General features: G+C 39.0%; 1 protein-coding gene across 1 annotated transcript; it reads right to left on the bottom strand.

Annotated features, from left to right (window-relative positions):
- Positions 1-9,036: 9,036 nt before the first annotated feature.
- Positions 9,037-24,572, bottom strand: WASHC3 (WASH complex subunit 3). The gene is made up of 7 exons (XM_086754404.1): positions 24,443-24,572; positions 22,886-22,984; positions 20,255-20,320; positions 18,732-18,860; positions 17,075-17,182; positions 12,652-12,716; positions 9,037-9,308 (listed from the first exon to the last, which is right to left on the bottom strand). The coding sequence occupies exons 1-7, from the start codon at positions 24,491-24,493 to the stop codon at positions 9,224-9,226; spliced, it is 603 nt and encodes a 200-aa protein (XP_086610530.1). The 5' UTR covers positions 24,494-24,572; the 3' UTR covers positions 9,037-9,223.
- Between the last annotated feature and the right edge of the window lie 175 nt (positions 24,573-24,747).

Genomic DNA, 24,747 nt, shown 5'->3' with positions numbered 1-24,747 from the left:
GATTTTACAGAAGAAGGTTTCATCACTATGTTCCTCCCTCTTCCCAAATCTTGAGTAACAAAAAGCTATAAACCAAAGAAAAAAACACTTCAGAGCAAGGTGAGGAGAAGCCAGGAAATGGTTTGTGATGGCAGGAATTAGGGGAACTTAGATGAAATTAGGGATGGTAATATGTATTGCTATCACTCCATGACTTAATGCACTTCAACAACAAGCCTGAACATGTTTAAAGGCCCTTGGGACAGCAGAAAAGAGAATTTCTGATCCCTGAAAACACCAAAGAAGTTTTACTGGTTTTTTTTTTCATCAAATTACCAGCTGCTATGGTTAAAAACAAATCCTGCCATCATCCATTTTGTTAATTATTTTTTTTTTTTTTCAGAAAAAGAGTATAACACGTAGACCAAAACCTTATGTAGGTCACCAAGGTTGCATAAAATACTGTGTAAATGCTGTCATAAAACCAAACAAAGCAAAACCATTCTGCTGTAAATAACATGTGGTTACCATTTGTTTACAATCCAGTCCAGCTATCAAAACAAGCTAAACATTCTGATAAATGGTTCGCAGTCATTTTGTAAAGAGCACAGATGAGGGGAGGTGTATCCAACATCTGCTCTCCTAGTGTTAGCGGCACTGCTGAACCTCCGCTCCCTCTGCCCGGCCAGTACGCAAGCTACCAGAGTGCTCTGGGGTTGGTCAAGATACATAGGCTACTTGCATATGCTGCTCACTGTCCTTCCCACTGAGGACCTGATTCCACTGAAGCCATCCTCATATTTTAAAAGAAAGGACAGAAATACAATGAATTCCCTCTTAATTTCTTTTCAATCTTCATGAAAGAAAGGATTTACAAAGAAGAGTGGGATTTGAGGTTGACAACAGATCATTTTCTTAGTACACAAATGACTTAAGATCAGCAATTATAATTTGTCTGGAGGATAAACAGGGAAATATTTTGTACTAAAGAGCTGTTGGAAGTGATGTGCAGAGGGGGAATGTCTGGTTGCCTGTGGAGGCTGAAGGGAGGCTTGCTTCAAAGCCAAGTTTCAAATATCATCTGTTTTCACTATAACACTATGTAACAAAACAAGCCTCAGTAAAATTTTCATTTAAGTGGGAGAGAATTTAATTGTTTTGCTTTTTTTTCCTGTCATCTCTCCTCTAATTCAGAAAGATGTTTGAAGGAATTTTGTTTGCTTGGGTCTTGGACATAAATAAAGAATGTGCACTGCTCAGGAACAAATGAAGTGTTGCAAATTGGAATAAAAAACGTAAAGATGTGGGAACTTAGGAGCATGTATGTGAGAATGTGTCCGTCTGGATGCATTTTCATATAATAACTTTCAAAATCTAAGGATAAAGATTCTGTCCATAATCAAGTTAACCATCAACAAATGCTTTTTTTTCTCCCCAGTTCACTGCATTTTCATATGTAGGCCAGAGAAAAAGAGATCAAGCAAAACTATTAAGTGAAGACTGGCACTAAAGCAAATCTGCTATGCAAATCTAAAATCAGAAATGCTGTCTGTCTTCCAGCTAAGTATGAAGCACATGTGTTATTGGAGAAAGGACATAAACTTTATCGCTGAACAATTTCTTGCAGCTGACAGATACGAAGCCCGGAGGGAGGGAGCAAAATGAGAGCAGATGATAAGGTTCTCTCTTATGGCAGGGTGGCACTCTTGGCAGGCGATTCCTGTGTGATAAGGAGTTTCACAGTAAGGATGCCTACTGAAAAATGGTCGAAGTGTTGCATGGCTAGTACCTGAACTGATGATGTGATATTAATTGTGGCTATAGCTTGATTGTGTGCTCAGTGTGTAAACAAAATGGTAGTTAAGATGTCCAACAGAGACATACCAAAAGATGACAGCCAAAAAAAATGTAATAATGTCTTTTAAAGAGGGAAAAAGGAAACCCTCTCAGGGGAAGGTGGGGCTCATGGCTCCTGGAGTCGGGTTATTGGGTCAGCAGAGCCCCGTTGTACACCGTCTGGCAAACCCCACCACTGACAGCGAATCCATTACTTATCACACTGCCCTAGTGGAGGCATCTGCTGAAAGAATCCAGCATCAAATACTTGGGCAAGATTGAGCAATTCAGTCCTCGGGAGATGTAATATTAGCAACACACTGCACAGCAGCCAGCTGGAGGCTGACGATGGGTAGCTGTACTTTGCGCTGCTGGTGGCTGAGGCTCATTGTGATGCCTGGAAATCCCGTGGAAGGCAACAGCATGTAATGGAGCAAACGGACGGATGCCCAGGAGTGACAGGTCCCGTTCAAAACAGCTAGTGCAGTGTGTGCTGATATGTACGATGATACAGACATGATAATTGAAATGGAAAAAACCATCCAGAACAGGAGAAAGACAAGTTTGTTTATGCAACCCGCTCTGTTTGTATAGCAAAAGGAAAGTTTTTACTCCCACCTGGTTTTCTGAGGACTGCCTTACACAACACTAGCACAGCGTGGTCCACTTGTGAGCACAATATAAATGATTCCCAAAGAGAACTGTCCTATTGTTCCTGTCCTCTCTGCCAAAGCTTCAGTTGCCACAAAATCATGGCATCTCTCTTCATCCAAGCTAGCCACATTTTGAAATGTTTTCTGGTAACTCTAACTTATAGCAAGAAATTCAGGGAAATGAGCAGAATTTGATTTCCTAGGGAGCTTGAGCATGTGCCTGACTGGCTTTGATTTCTAAGATGCAAGCTCTACCTGTACATTTCCTATAGCAGGGCTACAGACCACAGCCTAACGCTCATAAAAATCTGTAGGAGACAATGGAAACCCTGCTTAGTGAACCTTGGATTCTAGCTGCTGGGCAGACTGGTTGCCACTGGCTATAATCTCACAGTCAGTGTATCAGTGTTGTGATGTTCTGCTGATTGACTCATTGCCTGAATAAAGAAAATCCAGGAGATAACCCTAGAATTGAGTTAGGGCTGTGACTACAGAGGTCTAAATGCTTCTGGCTGATGAGAGGACCTAACCTTAGGGGGAAAGCATAAATGGGTACTTTATAGCACCACTTTCTGACATTGCTGTCTTGGGGTCTAAGAAGGCTTCAACCAGGGATGCAGCCTTTCTTCAGCTCAAATGCTTTTACGTTGTCTCTCCCTTCTACCCTGCTACTTATCTCCGTCAAGCCCATACAGACCCCAGTCTTCAAGATGTCTTCCTCTCTCCCCTGCCAAAATGTGACTGAAATGAGCCAACAGGTTCTGAAAGTTGAGGAAAACTAAGGACAGACACATGTACAAAGTGATGGTATTTTCATAGTAAACCAGGCTGAAACACTTCCCACAATTAAAATATTATGCAGAAGCTATCATAGACTCATCCTACGAAATGGAAGAGCTCAAAAGAGAGACTTGCATGGTTTTAAACTATGGTAATAGGTCAACTCAACAATGTTTGAAGAGCAAGGATGCCAGGAGGCTGGAAGAACAATAGCAAAGCCTATCATTTATAACAGAAGAGGGGGCAGACACAAAATCCAAGTCAGAGGCAAAGAGAAGTCACAGTAAGAAAAATACTAATAATCACCCCCTGCCCACAATATTTTAACTGTATTCAGTGGCTTTGAAATTGTCTTCTTGATATATGCTTTTGAACAGGCAGGCAAGCTTTTGACATCAGTTCTCCAAACCACACCAACACATGATAAAGCATTATGAACCATTTTTCACCTAATCCATTATTACAAAAACACTGGCTGCCGCCTATTTCACCCTTTGCTTTTGATGATGCCAGGCATCACGCTGGGCAAACAAGACAATGTTGTTCAAGGTTTCTTGGAAAAAATATCTGTTGTATTTATTTGGCAGTTCCCTAAAAGCACTGCACTGGGGGAAAAAGCAAATGAAACAAGTGAGAAAAATTCACTCCTTGTTTTCTCTGTTCATCCTTCTCCCTACTTCTACTCTAAAAGTAGAAGAACTGGATCCAGAAGTTCAAAGGATCATCTCTGCATGCAAAAGTATTTTTTTTCAAAGAGCTATTGGGAAGTGGTATAGGGAAATCAACACTGTAAGACATCCACTCTGAACAGTTCAACTTTTAGTGGGGAAGGATTCCCCGTGCCCCTGAAAAACGGTGTAAACTGCTACAAGAAATCACACAAGGACTATGGAATCTGTTTGGAGCATGGAGTCAGCTGAATGCTAGAAACCATTCGTTTGAGAGCAAAAAGGATAATCACAGTTCTTAGGAGAGTTATAATTTAAAATAGGCCTTACAAGTTTTTTCCACTGTGCAATTCTTCACAACAGGGTAACTCAAGCGTACTCAAGTTCTCACCACTACAAGTGACGTAAAGGATAAGGTTTATTAAACGGTTGATGGTAATCACCTATAAAAAGAACTGCTCATACAAATATAAATAATTACTCCCAGATCCCTTTCTTCTGACCTGTCCTTTTCAGCACTCAAGACATCTGCTCTTTCCAGTAACACAGTGATCCCAAGCCTATTATCCACTTTACTACAACTTCTGATTCCACAGACCAGGACAGAAGGTGATACTGAAGCACAAAAAGGGATTTCTAGGGTACAGGGAACAGCATGTCCTCAGATGGAGTAGATGGCTTTCAAGTACAAGCTTGTGTACTAGAACATACAAAAGCTTGAGAAGCAAAAAGCATATTTCCTAAATCAGAGAATACTACTATTTACCATTTCATTCATTCAGGCAGAGGGTACCAGTTATGAAGTCTGATGCAAAAAAATATCAACTGTCTGTAAAGTGAATGTTCAGAATTCTCCTTTCCGCTCATTAACCTGAAAATAGGAAATACACTGAATGAGAAAATAATCTACTGACTTTTTAAACAACTTTTTAAAAAAACCCTTGCAAATGAAAGTGTTTCATACTACACCTGTCCTTACCCAACAGCCTGCATTTTTAACTTACAGACATTTAAATTTATTTCCTCAAAATGAGTCTAAGTATGTGGAGACATCCTACGCTAAGCTTGTTTCTATCACTCATTTTCTGTATGGCATGGGGCATGTGATTTTAATTTTCTGCTTAGTTTCCCTCATCATGAGCTAGCCCATGGAACTCCCTTAAAACAATATTGTCTTTGCAAAGTTAGACAGTCAAACACAAGGCAGGAATACCCAGAGCTTCCTGAATTAATGCAAACATATTTGGAAGCACTAAGAAACCTGTAATTTAGCACTGAACATCAATCTCTGCTCCCAGTTGGAGTAAAATCTTGGTGGCAGGAAAAGGGACTGTCAGAGCACTGCGGCACTCCTCACACCTTCCATTAAAGTGTTGATTTTAACAAAAACAGAACTGCAAGACTAAGCAAGTCGCAGGCCTGAGCTAATGTGGCAGCTCCAGTCTTGCCTACCCAGTGGTCTGAATGGAGACACCATCACACGAAGTATTGGGAGAACAGCGCTTTGGGCACTAGTGCAGGCATCTGATCTGCAGTCTTGTCACACAACGGGTTGTAAAATTTTCTGAAGAGGAAGAAAACATACATGCCATTTTGCAGACAAATGCATTGTAACGCTGTAACCTTGTATCAGCTTTTCAGAGCTAAAACTGGATTCCCAGAAAGCTTAAGACCGTGATGAACTTCTGTTTCTTGCTGCAGAACATTACAGAAAGCAAAATTGACCGGATCACACGCAACTCAAAGCGCTGATCTTAGTGATATTCTCTTTTTCCAAGAACAGGCTATAGCTTCTTATGACTTTTTTTCACAGAATGTCAAACTATACACTTAATCACTGATGTAAGCAACATACACTGGGAAGAGAAACAAGAGAGAGGAGGAAACCCAGCTTGGAAAAAGAACCATAAATTTTCTTCTCAAATGTATCTAACAGGAGAGTTGAGAGGGAACAGATTAATGATTATGAGTGCTAAACTAGGACTTCAGTATAGAATTATCATGTCCAGATGTTGGTTTTGCCTTTGACAGTTGTTTTGAGGTTTCACTTAATATAAATACAGATACACATTTAGTCTTAAGGCACTTATGTGCATTTAAAATACCTGTGGTATCTTTTAAGAAACTGACCTTTATACATTCTGCACTCCAGTTTACCTGCAAAATGCAGAGGATAGTGATGGGCTAAAAAAAAAATAATATTTAAACATTGAGTACATAATTTACTGATCATACCTAAATAGTACCTAGTTAGTATCAACAGATACATTCAACAGTATCCCAGCATCAAGCTGAAGTAGTTCTCATGCCTTCAAACATTAATATTCCCCCAGATTACGATTGTAAATATGTGTAAAATTTAGGTGTATCAGATGTGTATGACTGACACATCTTAATGTATACTGCTTCTTTTAAAACTTCATTGCTGTTGGAAGCTTAAAAATAAAAGTCACTTAAAAATGGACTTCTTCCTTTGAAAGTACTACATATATCTGATTACTATGCAGCCAAGTTGAAATACTCCCCCCATCTTCTATTCCAAAACAGATGGTAAATAATGAGCAAGTTGGAATATTCTGTGCTTATAGTATTTAGCTTGCGGTCAAGGACTTTCCAACTTTCTGGGTTAGCACCATCTCACTAGAAAACTGCTGTAGATCAAGGAGGACTAGCACAGCTGACATAATTCAGTCTCAAACCAACCTTCCCATACTTAATAGCTTCTTCTGTCAGCATGTGTCCCACTGAAACATCTCAGACTGAACTTGGCTACAACCTAAGAGTACAGGGGATGTGTTTAGCAGATGAGACTGGCAAGAACAGAGCTTAACATGGTCAGAGGTTCCAAAGGCAGTGGTTGCTGGTGCACTGAAGGTAAACGGGGAAGGTTTTATCTTTTTCTCCCTGGTTCCTCACAATTCAGACATTTGGACTTCTACTGTGCAGTGTGCCACCACTTCAGTGGGAGAGGAGACAAAGTGGCAAGATTTTTCTTAACATTTCTGCAAGCCTATCAAGATCACACTATTCCAAAGTAAACAGCAACCCTGAAGAAAACTCCAAAGTCTTAAGCAATTAAATTCACCATGGCTACTAATGAAATTGTTGTTCTGTGACATGTATATGTAATTATCAATTAATTACCCCTTATTATAACAAGTGACAGCATGCTAGAGGCTTTCTTTTTCATTTCACATAAAAATACATCTGTAGTAGTGTAAAAGACAATCGATTTTAGTTTCTTCAAACTAAAGTTACACAAAAAGTTTATTTACAATGAAAAACAATGGAAGTTATGCCTCCTTAAATGTGTTTCGGTAACCTTGTTTACTTCCTAAAAAAAATAATTAACTACAGTGTCTTAAGTCAACTCTAAGTCATGCTACTTCCTTACATAGATTAGTATCAGTTCAAGAGCATCAAACATACAGGTCTCATTAACTTTAGTCTTCCTTAAATTTTCTTGTTAGAATAGCAGGTTTGAGATGTTCAGTCCTCCTCTAGTCAGAGTGCTAACATGGCTTAGGTTAAACTCCAATCCCCTGTTTTCAAAACTCCCCCCTTCAGCTAGCAGACTGATGCAACTTCAGCATAACCAGTTTTGGAGGAACACATGTTACAGAAACTCCAGAAGAATTTTCATCATGTTTAAAACAACACATGGGAATAAAAAACAACCACAACTTTGGTTTACAAAACATAGCTTTAATTATCAATCAATTCAATAAGTTTTCAAATACAGATTTCAAAAAGTCACTAGTGTTTTAATATATGCTTTCTGAAATAACATTATAATATTTACTTTTGAAATACTTATTGCTAACATGTTCATATTTGTTGAGTTTTACCAAGTGTTAACTATTGAATATTTTTGTTGAAGTGTTCAGTAATAATTAACTCATCATTGAAATGCCATCTCTAGACATTTGCTAGTGCATATATGCTTTCACAGGGATTCAGGGATTACTATGATTTACAAGTTACGAAGAGCTGAAATATGTCTGCTAGACTCAAATGGGAGCCATGCTTAAGTTACCAAAAAAAAAAAAAGCAGATAACCTACTGAAGTGGCATAAATAACTAAGAAAAAAGATAATGACTCAGTCATAAAAGCTAACAAATCTATATACTTAGAGCTTCAGTTTTAGTCTCCTTGGTCTCAAGAAAAATGTGAAATACCAGAAGGTGAATTGCTGCCTGGCCCACAGCATTCTGGTATAATCACAATGATCTGGGGAATTCAAATAGATTGTGAAGAATTTCATGTGGAACAAATTATATTAAAGAAGATTCTTTAATGAAATGTCATTTTTGACATGCAGTAGATTAAGTACTTTGGAGGGAAGTCTTCAGGGCCAGTCAGGCCCCAAGGGGATTTCTTCATATTGTTCCCCAGTGCACACCTCGAGAGGTAGTAAGGTAGTTTTATCACTATACAAAATGAGTTCTGGCTTCTTTGCTGAAATTATCAGCAAGGGCACCAATTTGGAGGTGATTTCTTACTCTATGCAAACTGCTCAGCCACAGCTCATTTCGAGTAAGCCCAACAGCAGTCAGAAACTGGTTTCTATTGACCCAGTGAACAGCAGTGAGAATCTAGTATTCCATTAATAATCGCCCAGTTGCTTCCTTCACAGTGTCATTTACAAATCAGTCTTGCAATGTTTGTAGCTTTCCTCACCACTGCAACCTGAACTTGATAAATCAACTCTTCTGCAGAGCAGGAATTTCATTAACAACTTTGTACAGACTCTAATGTGAAATTGAATAGCAGTATATACTTTGAAGACACATTCACATTGGGTTTTAGTGTATTTTTCACTTCTATTTTAGTTTCTCTCAGAACTATCACTAATTTGGAATCATCATAAAATAGCTCACTTCAGAATGTAGCATATTAGAAAAAAATACAGTTAATCTGATTACAATTAAATTATTTAATTCTGAGAAGTTACTTTACCTGTATGTTATGGGACAGAAAGAAGGCAACTTAGGTTAAAAGTGTTACATAGAAAATCCAGTAACTTAGAGACCTGGAGGTTCAGAGGCGGTGAATTTTTAAAGTTTTACAAAGTAATTTCAGAACAATCAGAAAGGAATCTGAAATGATACAGCATGGTGGAAAGGTTCTGTTTGAAACATGCTGCTTGTTCAAAGTTTCTGGGAGAGAACATGGAGGATTTTAATTCTTAAAAACGCTCTCAGATAAATCACGTCACTCATGTGACCCACGCAACACCACTGTCTGCTGAAGCTCCAAACACAATAGCACTTAACAGAGGTTTCCAAAGGCCAAAATCAGTCTCTTCAGTCACTAAATGAAGATTCACTGTCAGAACTGTCTTCTGCTTTCCCATCATCTCCCCAGGCAGGCACAGGGGCATCTGGGGTCCTGCAGGCAACAAAAACATTCTGTGTTGTAAATCCTAGAAGGTGGCTGAGGACACAAGCAACTTAGCATGTAATGCTAACGCCCTTGCACTACAACTCCATGCACTTTATACCCACAACACTTAACATATTAACTGTTTATGGTTCACAAACTCACGCCTTATTGGTATTGCTTCACTTAAAACTGAAAGATAAACACTAGAAACTGTAACTCACTGGACATCAAAACTCTGTAGACATCAGTCTGAGTGCACACCTTTGAGGTTATTGAAAATAATGACAGATCACTAAGAAGTGGCAAACACTTGTACGAAAAAGTTGAAAGCAGGCAATACTGATTAATTCAATTTTTTTTTCAATCTTCAGAGGTAGGGCTGAAAGGAACATGCTGTACACCATTAAGCAGTGTAAATAGTACATGAAAAAATAAGACAGGAAATGAACAACATTGTATCCAACTAAAACTGCAGGGATAATTTAGAGAAGCAAAAAAGAATTACTCAGAGTGGAATTTGGCTAGAACACTGCGTTAAATCTGACATGCAAGAGCAGCCATGGGATTTTTATTGACTATAAATGATCAGACCTCTTGCACTTAGTTTTGAAGAGAATATTTAAGATGGATCTTAACATTGTGTCAAAACATTTGCTCAGGGAATCTACTGGGAATGAAGGGGAGAGAAACAAGCCATCTAAAGGCTAACTAACACTGCTGACTGAAGATGCTGGCTCTCCCTGGAGTCTCCCTCCTAAGTATGTAAGGAGTTTGACAATACAAGCAAGACTGAGACTGATAAACTCTGAAATCAAGGTAGAAAATATACAAACAATTATATTTGAGGAAGGGGAAGAATGATCTTCACAGAAGCTAGCTTCCCACATCATAGTTAACTGCTCTCTTTGGTAAAAGATTACATTTTAAACTAAGCCAGCAATTGCATTATTCGTCCCATTGTTATTTATCTTGGGGCTACCTTTGTATGTCATGCCACAAAATTTCTTTTCCAAATGTAGTTCTGTTTATTGTAATTTCTCTGTTGGAAATCCCTCAGGTACCTTCCAAGTGTTTCTAAACATTTTGGGTGCAAAAATGAGAAATGCATTAAAGAACTGTAAGAGAGCCTTCTCTCTCCCCCCTGCACACCTCCAAAATAAATTAGGAAAGCATTTGCCTTCTCATGCAAATACCACTTCACAATATTATTCCTTGTTGCCATGGCAATGACAAAACAGAAAAGCCGTGCAAAGACATGTGACCTCGAAAGACCAGTGCAAAACCTCTCCTTCAGTAAGGAGAGGACGATGGCAGTGAATTCCTTTAGTTCACAAGGGCAAGACAAAAACTCTCCTGGAATTGTAGACAGGCAAGAGAGGAAGGATAGGAAACAAAAGTTAAAAACAGATAAACTGGGAGCTTGATAGACTAGGTAGTTTTCAAACTCTGTAACAAGTTGACAAAGGAGCGATAACAGAGGTAGAAGAGCTGCAGGGAGTATAAACAACTCCAGATTATTAGAATTAGCATCTCTTCAGCCACAGAAAAACCACGCTCAGTCACTGGCAAGAAGCTGGCAGAGTCTGCAGTAAGCGGCTGAGCATAGAGCAATAAGTGTATTTTCTTAATTTTCACTGGGACTGAGTGAGCAGGTCGAAGGCACCTGAAGACCCAAGAAATGTGGCGTGAATGGCAAGATACACATTAAAAAAGTCTATGATATTGAGACAAGAAAGAAAAAAAATTAAAAGAAAGATCACCTCTGACTCCTTAAAATATTATGCGTTATGCATCTTGCCAAATAATTAGCTTTCTTCAACCAGGTGGATTTGCTATACAGTTTTCAAATCAACAACATTATACAGAAAATCTGCCTAAGCATTACTGTTGCACAGAATCTTTGAAAATGGACTTTGAGACCAAACCCCAAACATATTCCATGAGCCCAAACCCACAGTTATAACGTTTCTGCCTTAAATCAACAACCCCAAAGCAGGTACTGTTTAAAAAAAGCTTTGGAAATTTTAATCTGATTTTTATCTACTATAAAAATCCATCCAAGCATGAAGAAATAGCAGCATTTACAGAAAGGTGTGGACCAGAAACGCAGAGTAAGAAATATGACACACTTAACACACATATAGTAAAACCATGTTTGAAAACCCTGTCTCACCCTTCCACATGTTCTTACTTGTGTTCTTTTTCTTATTTTTCATTCGATCAGTAAAAAAAAAAAAAAAAATCAAATGCAGAATAACTACTTCAGGCTTGTTTAGACACCAGGAAGTAGCTGGGAGATAAAGTGACTCAACATACGACAATACTTCAGTTTTCCTATATTTTCATTTATTTTATTAAACAAGTTGCTAGTTTCAGAATAAGCCTTTCCAAAATGTAAAAAGACTTCACTGGAAAGAAGTGGATTTTCTAATACAATGACAATTTCTGAAGAGGATGCAGAAGTGTTTCAGTGGCCATAATGTAAAAAAGAAAGTTAATGTTTCCATCAGTTTAACAAATTCTGTGAAATAGTACAGTAAAACTAAATTACATGCCAAATGTAAAATAAGCCTAAAATGTATGCTTATGGTCAGAGAAGTAGCTTTGAAAATTAGTATCTGTTCTTAGTAGTCTTCACATCAGGTTAGCTCAATTGACAGCCACAATTTGGAACTGTCAACTTCAATTTACACTGTCAATGCTGAAGTCAAGTTGTACACTTCATCTGCTGAGGGAATTTGCAAACAACTGTGTTGTCCCTCATGGATTCACCAAAATAAAGTAGTTTATTCTTATTTGTCTACAATGATGACATTTTGTTATTGAAGTGTTGGAACGAAGTATCTGGGAAAAGCCTTACACTCTAAACAGTACAGTGAAAATGGCGACTGCCATATTATTTGATTCCTAAACACTAAATATGGATTGTCAAATGCTACCTTGCCATTGCTATACCCTTTTCTTGAACTGCATCACTTCTGCCAGCTTTCAAGAAGTCCTTCCATTTCCTGTCAAGTCTGAATGGTAAAGTCCTGCAACTTTCTGTCTGGGAGGGTGCAGCACCTACCCATTATATTCCAGTCTCCGTATTTCCTCGGCCTTGCCTTGGACTAGACTGAAAAGACAGCTCCTACCCGAGACTGCATCCTCCTCCTTTGGTACTGACAGCCCTCTTCAGACCTACAAAATACTAAAAAAGCCTTTCATGGAAGACTTCAAAACCTGTTTTAATGCCAAAAATTTAGATTCATAATACCATAAATAAGCTTTTCTAAGCACACCTTTTTTTTCCAAGTTTTTTAAACACATGGTTGGTTTCCAGCCTTACTGAAAGTTACAAATTACTTACTCAAGAAGATCTGGATTTAGTCCTTCAGAAATCATTTTGTTTCTTATTGCCATTACAGGAACACCCTGTGCAAGAGGAGGAAGAATAATATGAAACTACTGGACACAAAGAGGTGAACTAAATTCCACAGGTTCTTTTAGGCTAGACTTTCATACAAATTTATGCACGTCACTTGTTGAACAAGAGCATGCAATGATAATCTCAGCTGCCACAAATATGAACCTAGAAGTGAGAAATGACTGAGATCAAAGGCCCTTTTAATCCTTCTTATATCTATGGTAAAACATCTAAAAAAAGTTGCAGGGAGAGACTCAGGAACGGACAGATATATTTGCAATTCATGCAGACAAAATCAGGAAGCTGAAGTTACGTGTACGGATGAGAATGTGAAGAAAGCACAAAGTAGCACAAAGGTAGCAGAGAACAATTGTGCTAGAAAGATGAAGACGACTCAGAGATGCTGAAAGTATAGACAAAGAGGGAGGAAAACCAGGAATGTGCATCTGCTACAGCTCCGGAACGATACTTAAAGGCAATGCTAAAAATTTGAAAAGTCTTTAAAAAGCAAACAGAAAAAGGCAAACAGGACATGAGAACAGAAGCACAATTTAAAAGAGGCTCCTCTGAATCTGGTGCAAGTGCTTGTACAGTCAGGCTTGAATCCTCTAGGATTTGTGGAGAGATTTTAGCCAACTATGTACGTGTAAAAAAAAATTCCTTCCTTTCACTGCAAGTCCTTCCACAGCTTCTGCATTTTATTTTATTCAGCAACACCTAAACATCCTTTCATCTTGGATCACATACCCTAGAATGCTTTAACCCACGTCATCTTACGAGATAGATTCCAACAAACTGCTTCCATGTTTCCACTAGAGTTGCTCAAAGACAACTTGTTGCTTTGCTGTTCCCTGTTGCAAACCACCAGAAACACCACCTGAATCACTGCATGCCAAGATAGAAGGGAAAAGTTAAAAAAAAAAAAAAAAAAAAGAAAAAAAAGGATAAAGCTACTGGTGGCCTAGGAAAGTCAGGAGAGGCCTCATAACCTAAATGAAGAGTACTGTAGGCTTCTTCTGGCAAAGGACAAGTATCTGTTGTCCAAAGTAAGTAAAATAGTGATAAAATAAAGGGCAGCCATGACTGATGTTCCAGAGAAGCATGTGGTACTAGTGACAGCAGCTAACCTGGCAAAGGGAGAACTAAGCTACCTTCTTAGTGTGTTTTCCTTGAGCAGTTTCACAGTAAGAATAACAATCAAGACTTTTGCTCAAAGAATCCAGAACAGCACACAGACAGGTACATAGTTTTAGTAATCTATTAGGCATATTGTCAAAAACGTGACTCAAAACTGTTGTGAATTACTGAGAAATTCTATATTACAACTCCTTTATATTACAAAGGGGAAAGCATTTGAGCACTTTATGACAGTCTAAAATATTCACTTCTTCTAGTATGGATTTGGATACCAGGGATTCTATGTCTACACACCATCTTGTACTATTGAATGTTTCTTCCCTCACCTGACTGCTTTTAGGGTTCCTTTCCCTTGCTCAGAAGTCAACTGATGAAGTGTTTATAAATCAATTCAAGCCATGTGAAAACCAGATTGAGTCAGATCAGGCAAAGCAGAATTTGTATTTCCTCTCAGTGAAAGGGAGCTTGGGATATGAACTTCTGTGCTGGGTTTGTGTAGTGGGGAGGGGGGGTGCTACAGTGGCAGCTTTGGAGAGAAGCTGCTAGAAGCTTCCCATTTGCCTGGTGGACTCAGTCGGGTCTAGGGCGAACCTGCTGCTGGCCAAGGCCAAGCCAACTGGCGACAGCGATAACACCTCCATGATAACGTATTTAAGGGGAAAATTAAAAAATGAGAAGAAGCAGAAGTGCAGGCAGAGAGGGGAAGGCCTTGTGGCCCTCACCCTCTGGCCTCCCACTGGCCCAGCCAGGCCAACAGAAGTGAAGAAAGGAGATATGAAGAGAACCTGAGGTGTCTGCCTGAGCTTGATGGTGAAGAATTTCTTGTGAGAGGAACAGCTGCAGACACCAAGCTCAGTGAAGAAGGAGGGGGAGGAGTAATGCTGCTCCTGACAAGATTCCCCTGCAGCCCGTGGTGCAGCCCATGGTGAGGCAGGCTGTGGCCCTGCAGCCCATGGAGGTCCACAGAGGACCCGAGATCCACCTGCAGCCTGTGGAGGACCCAATGCCAGGGCAGGCGGATGCCTGAAGGAGGCCGTGGCCCCTGGAGGGTCCGTGCTGGGGCAGCCTGTTCCTGAGGGACTGCACCCCATGGAAAAGGACCCCATGCTGGAGCAGTTCATGAAGGACTGTGGCCTGTGGGTGGGACCCCACACTGTAGCAGGGGAGGAATGTGAGGAGTTCTCCTGAGGATGAAGGAGTGGCAGAAAACAACATGTGATGAACTGACCACAACCCCCATTTCCCCTTTGCCGCTCTGGGTGGGAAGGGTGTGGAGATAATTTGGAATGAACTTAAGCCCAGGAAAAGGGAGGGATGGGGGGAAGTAATTTTTTTTCTCTCTCATGATCCTGCTTTGGTTTTACTATTAATAAATTGAATTAGTTTTCCCCAAGTCGAGACTGTTTTGCCTGTAATGGTAACTTGAATGACCTCCTCCCGTCCTTATCTCAATCCTTGAGCTTTTTGTTAAATTTTCTCTCCCCTCTTCCCTTTGGAGGGTGGGGAGAGTGAGTGAGAGATTGCGTAGCTTGGTCCCAAGCTGGGCTAAACTATGACAACTTCTAAGAATGGGTTGGAAACTCTTATCTTCTTACATTCATAATTGGAGAAGTGTTTTACTCCAAAATTGTACGCATCAAAATATGTAAGAAAAAAAAAATCTCAGTACCCTCATATCGTAGATTTACAAAACTAATCTTAAGTGTAATCAAAATGCCCTTTAACAGTGCACTTCTTTCCTGAAGGAAAACAAGTAAGATTGTATTATAAACAGATATCAGTACAATTAGGGCATTACAGTTACTTTATCTTCCACGCTTTCTGAAGTTTTAATCTGGAAAATCAGAGTCTAAGTCTTACTAAATTAAAATAGGCAACTAATTCTTAAATACTACAAATATTGTGAGCAATAAATAAGTGATCAGTTCAAACAAATCTTCAGCTATAAACTTAATTTGGGCAAATAAATTACACTAACTGAAATACTTGACTGGACGAGAAGACAAGTTTGGCAAATATAAAAACTCCCATTAATTTGTAGTACGTTAGCTTGACTTTCCTACCACACTGTTTACAACTGGCAGAAGAGCCACCAGGAACTGCCAGTACAAAGGATAAATGTGGAAAGTGAGACCTCACTCCTCTAGCAGTCACACACACACACAAAAAAAAAAAAAAAAATCAAAGTAATTAGACCATCCAGCACTTTCACATCCACTTTGAAGTCTGCCATTAAACCAATACACTAACATAGCGTTCTACTCTCTGCTACTACCCCACTGGTATGTATTCCCAAATGGTTTGCCGTCAGCTACCCATGAAGTGCCAATTTGTGATTAAAAAGAAAAATAAGGTCTGGAACATTACCCAAAGTACAAAGCACACCAACTGTAATAATCGCTCTGAAGAGGGAGTGAAACCATAAAGTTTGTTTTAACATAAGCAACATTTTACTATTACTATGACACAGTCATATTTTCCAGAATTATAACATATATTTCAGACAAAAATTTCCACTGACAGCTTGAAAATAGAGACAGATTTTTTTCTTTACTTCCAATCTCATGTTTAATTTTGTGGACACAAAAAAAAAGAGCTCTTAAAAAACATCACCAAGAGTCTCCCATTCAACTTTTCACCTCTTCATTGGTTTTCACTCAGGTAAATATTAATATTACAGTAATTTATTTCCTATTTATCTGTAGAACAATCCACAGATAAAGAGGTAAACAGAAGCTGCATAATTAATAACAGGAAACTAAAGTGGAACCAAGCAGTGAAGCAATTCTTGTATGTCTGTTTTGAACCCTATGGAACTATCAAGCACTCCTGCTCTGGACTATAGTAGCAAAGCTGCATTTCGTACTCTATAGCAAACCAAACTGCAATCATGTCTGTGTGTAGGGAATGACATCAATCCTGCCAGAATATCTACAATTCCAGTGGCATCTTCTGTGACTTCAGCTAATACCACTCTGCATTTACACATCTTCACACCTTCAGTTCACAAGTATATTGGCAGAATTTTGTAGAAAGATTTTGCCTGAAGCTCTCTGAGGAAATATATTACATCAACTCATTTATTAGACAAGACATGCTAGAAATATTCTGCTGTTATCCTAGCTTAAGGATTACTGATACAATATATGTCTTCAGACATTTAACGTTCACTCAAATGTGCGTATGATGTTTCACCTAAAAATAATGGAGTACCTAAAGATTGACTTACCACTTGTACCATTTTGAGATACCTGGCGTATCTTGGATCCTTGGCCACAGTTCTGACAGTTTCTGTTACTACCTCTGTTTTCTGTAACGCTTCATGTACATTGTTCTGCTGTATACAAAGAAGACAACACTTTAATGGTTAGATATGCAGACCAGAAGCATGGAGAAATTTCAATCCATAAAATTTAAGGGTAAAGGGCAACTCTTCTTACATCAACATTATTCTGTTCTACACACATAGTATGAGAGATGTCCAAGATGTACAATACACAAAACCCAGCTCTTTCGTTATTGACTCTTACAAGTGTGACTTTCTACTTTTAGTCACGATTTCAAGTTATTGCACAATATGTGAAAACAAAAAAGCCTACAGTAGCCCTGTTAAGTTTGTTGTATTTAATGAATAAAATAGAATTGAATTGAAATGCTCACTTTATTAAAAATAATTGTTTTAAGGAATATATCTCCCCTAGTAGTCAAATGCATTTTTTCCTCAAAATATTTATTTGATTTCCTGACAAAAGTTTCATAAAGATCACATAGCTTTTAAACTATATTTTTTAGTATAAATCATTAACCTAAAGGATACCATAATGAAATCAAAGAAACCTTAGGAATAATTTATCATTTATCAAAAAAAAAAGAAAAATTACAAGAAGCTAAAGCACTATTTAAAGGACAACAGAAAATGGCGTATTTGCTATTAAACTAACCATTTGAAAGCAGCATTGGAAACCTCCTTTCAGAAATATCTGTCCCTACTGTAATATCGGAGAGGAGGAACGTGTTAAAGAAAACAAAATAACCAGGCGTCATTCTCTAACATGACTGAAACACGCAATGCTAACGGTCTATTCTGTTTCCCAAGTTGCTGGCTGCAAATTAGTTACAATCTTTAACAGGCAAGGAAAAGCAGTAGTGTACTCCAGTTATTGCTGCTCAACAGCAACTTCCACCAAATAAAAGAATAAGCAGAGATTGGAATTGACAATTCCAATAAAAGAAATTATAATAGGAAACTGGGGAAAGAATTCCATCTACAAATGAGCCAAAGCGCCTCATTTAGTAAAATGGCGATCACAGGATTTGTCTGGGTAAAAAAACCAACCAAATGCACACATACACAAAAAAATAAACCCAACAAAAATTAATAGCATAGATAGGATCTTAATGTTGATCACTTAAAATAAACTGTCATTTTCTGTACATAGATAATAATATACAGAAAACATTCACTATAATAACCTCTTTAAAATAAAGTATGCTAGAAACTCTAACTTGAGCTGAAAGCTCACATTCTAAAGGAAGGAGAAAAGAGTTGGAATTATGTGATTCAAACTGTTATTTTCGTTAATGATCTTCCCAGTCCCATGATGTAATTCATGTTCATATTTTAGTGCGATTGAAGAGGAAGATGGCATTTACCATTAGATTTAAGTTAGTTCTAATTATTTAAAGCACATATTCAAGAAAGGGCATATCCTTTTTTGTTTTAAGTCACCCATTAAAACAGTTTCATTAGTTAAAAATGTTGGTTTAGATCTTTACAGCTGATTGCTCTCCTCCAATAGATTTGCTTCTTCCATCTATTTCAAATGAGACTAGAGAATTGACAGAGATCTATTTCTTCAGCATATTACTTATGCTTCATTACTTACTCCGGACTGAGGCGATACAGCTGTCTGTTGATCTGTAGTAGCTTGGGCCACAGGACCATTTGTAACACTATTCATATTTGCACTGGGCACTTCAAATTTGACATCTTCTAGGCCAGGAATAGAGGATAACTGGATGCAAAAAATACCATCAAATAAGCAATGAGCATGTCATAAGTCTACGTGTACAATAAAATCTGCAGTATGCTGCTTACCACATATCCCCAGGTAGGTTTCACATTAGTAAAATAGTAACTTTTCATCACTAGTTTTGGTATTTTGATTGGAGAAAAAAAAAACCAAAACCCAGCATTTTTCTATTCAGGTGGCTTCTACAATAAAACCCCAAAAATGCTTCATTGGAGCTTTCACCATTAACATTGAGTTGCAGTGTAGGAAAGGCCTCAAAACCTTGCCAGTATTGTGCTACTGCGCTTATCCACCACACAGGAGCTCTGCTACTTCCTCTACAGTGAAAGAAATCATGACAAGAACAGCTCTATTACCTAACAGATGAGCCACTGGTTATAGATTTTGCAATTTTCTACGTCTTTCACTCTTTTAAGGAAATGCTGAGAGTGGATATTAAATACGCTACATATTTATTTCAAGGAAATTCCATTTAACATGATTATGAAGAATTCTGCAGAAATTATCAATACTGATAATTCAGAAATATTTTGAAATAAATAAGTTAGTAAGCACTGTTTGTACTACTACAGTATTTTTTTCACAAAGATCTTAATGAGCAGTTTCAAAATGTCCTACCTCTGCTGTCAGAAAAGCCAAACGAATTTGCTTCCATCATTAAAACTGTACAATGGGTGGTTTTCTGGTTTGGGGCTTTGCTTTTTTTTTTTTTTCCTTTTAGTAAATTAAATGATAATACATGACTATAAATTATATCCTTTTGTCACTTTAGCTAAAGAAGATACATCAGAAACACTCGTTAGCTCTGATCCAATCCAGGTCACATTTCAATATCAAAATGTTTACAAGACATCTATCTAATTACTTACACCAGCTGAAATCCTGACAGTCCAGTAACACTTACAAGACACTTTTGCTTTAAAAAGGGGGCAAAAATTTATTAGAGTTTGCATGGCAAAGGCAATTTTGTACTGCAACACTGCAACAGAAGTTACATATTTTAGTACTGGAAAACTTCTCTCAGTTTTCTTAAAACCAAACATTGACATGAAATCAAGAGAAGTTGCCACATAGCTCAGTTGCCCTTTCAAGATCCGAGTGCTCCTTTCCTGTTCAAAACGCTTAACAGAGACAAAATTGACATTTCCACTATGTGTTGTTGGTTTCTTTCTTGTGTGTCAACTCCAAGCTCAAATGTGACACAATATAAGTGGCAATGCATGCAAAGAGAGAATTTGCCATGTGAGCATTTTGCATTAGCTCCTTCAAATCATTATGAAAATGTGTTTCCTCAACTCAGACTACGAAAAGGAAGCTACTTCATGCAATCTAGGAGGCTGTCACTGTTAGAAGACAAAGTCTGTACACATACAAACCTTTGCATCCAAAATATTGAGTGTTGTTTCAATTTGTTGGATACGGAGAGAGAGCGCTGACAATTTCTAGAACAGAAAACAATCAGCAAGTGAAAACACTCTCGTAGGCCACTTGTACATACAAAACGGTTCACATCTAGCTGAACAAAATTACTTTTGTCTTCCACTTGCTGAGGGCAGAGTAGATTGTAAATGAGATGATAACATTATGAAATAAATAAAGCATAAATGACCCTTTTTACTATGGTAGCCACAGTGGTTCAAATTTTAAATAATTTTACTAGGCAGTCAGTTTTCCCAAATAATGACTGACAGAAAGGAAGACAGACTATGTACAAAAGAAAGCCAAAGTAAATAGGGTATTACTTTGGGCAACTAGAGAATTATGGTAGACCTATTGTACTCCTGCAGTTACCAAACATCTTTCGTCAAAGCTTTTTTCCAAATGTGGAAGAAGAAAAGATGTGAATCATAGAATCTTTAAGGTTGGAAAAAACCTCCAAGATCATCAAGTCCAACTGTCAACCTAACACCACCGTGTCCACTAAACCATGTCCTGAAGTGCCACGTCTACAACTCCAGGGATGGTGACTCCACCACTTCCTTGGGCAGCCTGTTCCAGTGCCTGACCACTCTTCCAGTAAAGAAGTGTTTCCTAATATCCAACCTAAACCTCCCCTGCTGCAACTTGAGGCCATTTCCTCTTGTCCTAAATCCTGTGATGTGTGTGTATGTAACAGTGCAAATATAAAGCAGAAAAATCTGATAAAGAATATGGCAGTTGATCGGAAGTCCTATACAGTCAAAATGCAGAGTGAACCAGAACTAACCAGAGGCTTTACATGCTCCAGGTGCACCTCAATCAAATTCTGACACTTTTCTTTTTAAAAAGACAACTTAAGTTTTTCTAAATTACTCTATAAGAACTGTCACTCTTAACTAATCACTACCATACTCCACCAGACCTGTCCAAGCAAAGTTGGCTAGCACGCTGGCTGGCAGATACGTACCACTCTGACAGCTTTCTGGCACATTGGCAAGATTCTGCCTGGCTCTGAAGCGGAACTTTAACACCCTAAGAAAATGGCAGCTCTGCCAATATGCTAGAAAAAGTAAAGAGATTGGAAAAATATTTCTCTAGAGAGGAAAAAAAAAAAAAAAGAGACTGACAGGAGTTAGTCTTTTTGGATAGTGCACTGACTTGTTTACAGATGGTTCTTTGTTCACGAAGAGGAGTTAGTTCCTATTGAAAGGAACTGTATGTCCTACACGTAGCTGGGGAAAGGGAGAAAACATGTACGAAAACAGTAATGTAAGTTTATGGGTCAGGTTGACTAGACAAAAGCAAAGAAATTTAGAGTTAAGGATCACGTCAGCCTTAAATCTTCAATTTCTTGGCTTCTGTTGACTTACAGTGGGACCTTTCAGGTTAAAAATATTTCTGTATTTCATCAATACAAAAAACTTTTCAAGGTGTTTATGAAGCAACTTGGGTAACTAATAACTGTTTTATTAACTAGACTTCACAGCATTGCTGTGTGCTCAGAATGGCTTTAATACACGTGTTCTCTGCCTATGGCAAGAGGTAATACTGAGATCACGTGACAACTCACTTTTGGGCAACTGACAACAGCATCACCAGGCAGATACACTGTCCCATGTATCAGGTTACACTAAGTTTAAAAATCTAGAAAAAAAACCTACTTTTTTTCTTCTGATGCTCCATATGTTGATGTGGGAGCCAAATTTTATGCCTCTCACAGTTCTGGCTCTAAAATTTACTAACAAATAACAGAATTTCTCAGATTACACAGTTTAGTCTAATTGGATTCGACTGCTGCCCTAGCCCTGCTGGCTAGGCCTGTGTAGTAGTCCTTGTCAAATAAACTAGCTAAAAGCTACAAAAAACCCACTAATGACAAAAAGGTTAAGCTGAGAGCCACATTAGAAAACACCCTTTCTGCAAAAGAGGAAGCACTCTTGTCCTGTTCAGTTGACAATTCTAGTCCTGTCAGTCTGGTATATTTCTATTGACACTAAAGTCACCATAAAAACTTATTAACACAAAATATATTTTTCTCTTTTTTTTTAACAAGATACTAAAATTAACTGCTCCATGTTCCATACTAATCACTTGCTAAAAATGCAGGGTTTTCCACATCAAAATTATCTAGATTCAGAGCTTCGTGTATCACCCTTTTAAATTAAAAGTGCTAAAATCTGAAAGCAAGTTTTGGTGCAGTATCCTAGGACACAACTGTCAAAATGGATTCAGCACCATAGGAATACGGCATCCTTCTTCCAAAACAAGAGTATATCCACAGATGGAGCTGCTCAGAACAAATTCCATGCATTAAAAAGTTCAAAGACTGTGCCAAACGCAAAGCTTTAAGGCAACAGGATTAAGTGTGATATAATCAGCAGTTCATGGGGATATCTTGGGGGGGGGGGAAAAAAAAAAAAAAAAAAAAAAAGTCTGTTTTAAGCACCTGAACCTTGAACAGGAAGCAGACTACATTTTTTGGTTTAAGCTACCAGTATTATTGCATCAAAAATATTGAAGTGACTGGTTCTCCTTTCTAGGATTTTTTTCACTGTATAAACTGACAGCCAGGAAAACAATAAACATACCTCTTCACAAACAGTAGAAAAGCGGTTGAGAAACTGCACTGTGTGAACCACAAACTGGTTTAGAAATGCTACAGTTCTTTTCTGCTGAATAGCAGGAACCTGGATTGAATAGTACAAGAAAATTACATTATACATAGATGTCAACTCTCACATTTGTATTCAAATGTAGTGTCTCTTAAAAAATGCAAATGTTTTACAGGAAATTATTTTAGAATTCTGCCTTAAGTGTGCTTGCTATGAATACATACATACAAACAATTTTCAATATATTTAAGAGAACATTTTTAGATGAAATTGTGAACCTTCTTGAAAACTGGTGTTAAAATTTTCAAAAGCAGAGAGGAAATCAGGATCTTTCCTTCTGCAGCTGAAGAAGGAAAATAAACCTTGGTTATTTACACAAATACTCAATTATAACCAACACCATAATAAAAAATAGACTAATGAAAGTGCTGTCTCAGTCTCCAGTGGCTACCTATACTTCTTCTAATTTGCAAGCCCAGATTATCCTGAAATTACATTTTAGTGTCACTCCTTGTAGTCAGATCTGATGCACACATACTTTTTGAACCAAAAGGTAGAATGTTACGTTTGTCAGAAAAAAGTCTGGTGCTCGTAACAGACAGTTGGTATTTTTATTCAAACCATTACACAAGACTGGAATCAGGAACACTTATACAAATGTATAGAATTATAGTGGCTCATTGTTAATTACCTTGGACAACTGTTTAAGTTTTAAACTTCATACAGGACACTACTCTATGGGATCATAATTGGCTAAAGTGAAGGATTTCCAAGGAAGAATATCTCCAGCCAAGCTTCAGCTGCACTGAACAACAGTTTGTGAACATAGTGACTCTCTGGTCTTCACCTCTTCTTTGGTCTTCCATTTGTCAGTGTAACCACTCACTACACTTTACAAATCTTAAGATGTCCTGATTTTTTGTGAGACTTTTATTGCTACTACCTCAAGCTTTCAGCCTGCACATCTCTACAGCAGGGTCCAATTCTGTAGTTCCAAAACCATTGCAGAGTGCTTACGACCTTAACAGAAACGTATGGGGTAGCACAGAGGATGGAAAAATCATTGGGGTTTGAGAAACAACGCTAAAAAAATGTTTTTGCATCGTTAAAAGCCATGAATAAGCAGCTCTACATGGGATTTGTCTCACAGTTCTGGGACTGAAATGGCTTAGCCCTTGAACATAACGCTACCGCAGAACTTGCAGCAAAACGCCTTTGAAAGACACCCGCACCGCGCTCCTGGGGACACAGCTCAACACAAGCCCAACCGCCCTGTCCGCCTGCCACCCCGCTGCGGGAGCTCGGCCGCCGGTACAGAGGCGGCAGGCGCTGCCGGCCCCGGCTCGGCAGCCCCCAGCACAGCGCCCCGCCAGCAGCTCCCCTTGCCCGAGGGCGCCCGGGGAGGCCGCGGCCGGGCTGAGCGCCGGGCCAAGGAAGCGGAGTCGAGGCTGGCCCCCGCACCAGGACCAGCGCAGCTGCCGCCGGGGGAGGAAGCAGGAGAGCTCCGGACCCCCGGGCGACCGCCGCCCGTACCTTGGTGAGGTCAATGCCGGAGCCCACAATGGGCAGCCCATCCTCGTCCATCTCCGCGGGACGGAGAGCAGCCCCGCACCCGCCAACCGCACCCCGGAAACCTCCGCCGCTCCGTACACGACCTGTTGACCTCGGCCCGGAAACAAAACCTCCGCTGGGAGGTGTGTGGGGCGGTGCCCACCGTTTTGCGCATGCGCAATTACATCTCACCACGCAATTCATCATGGGAAGTGTAGTCCGAGGGAGGCAGCGAGGAGGGGAGGCAGCGAGGAGCGGGGGCGGGCGGCAGGGAAGTCGCCCAAGCC

This window comes from Chlamydotis macqueenii, chromosome 1 (genome assembly GCF_036417535.1).
Source record: "Chlamydotis macqueenii isolate bChlMac1 chromosome 1, bChlMac1.mat, whole genome shotgun sequence".
NCBI classification, from domain to species: Eukaryota; Metazoa; Chordata; class Aves; order Otidiformes; family Otididae; genus Chlamydotis; species Chlamydotis macqueenii.
This window is presented reverse-complemented; position numbering and strand designations above follow the sequence as displayed.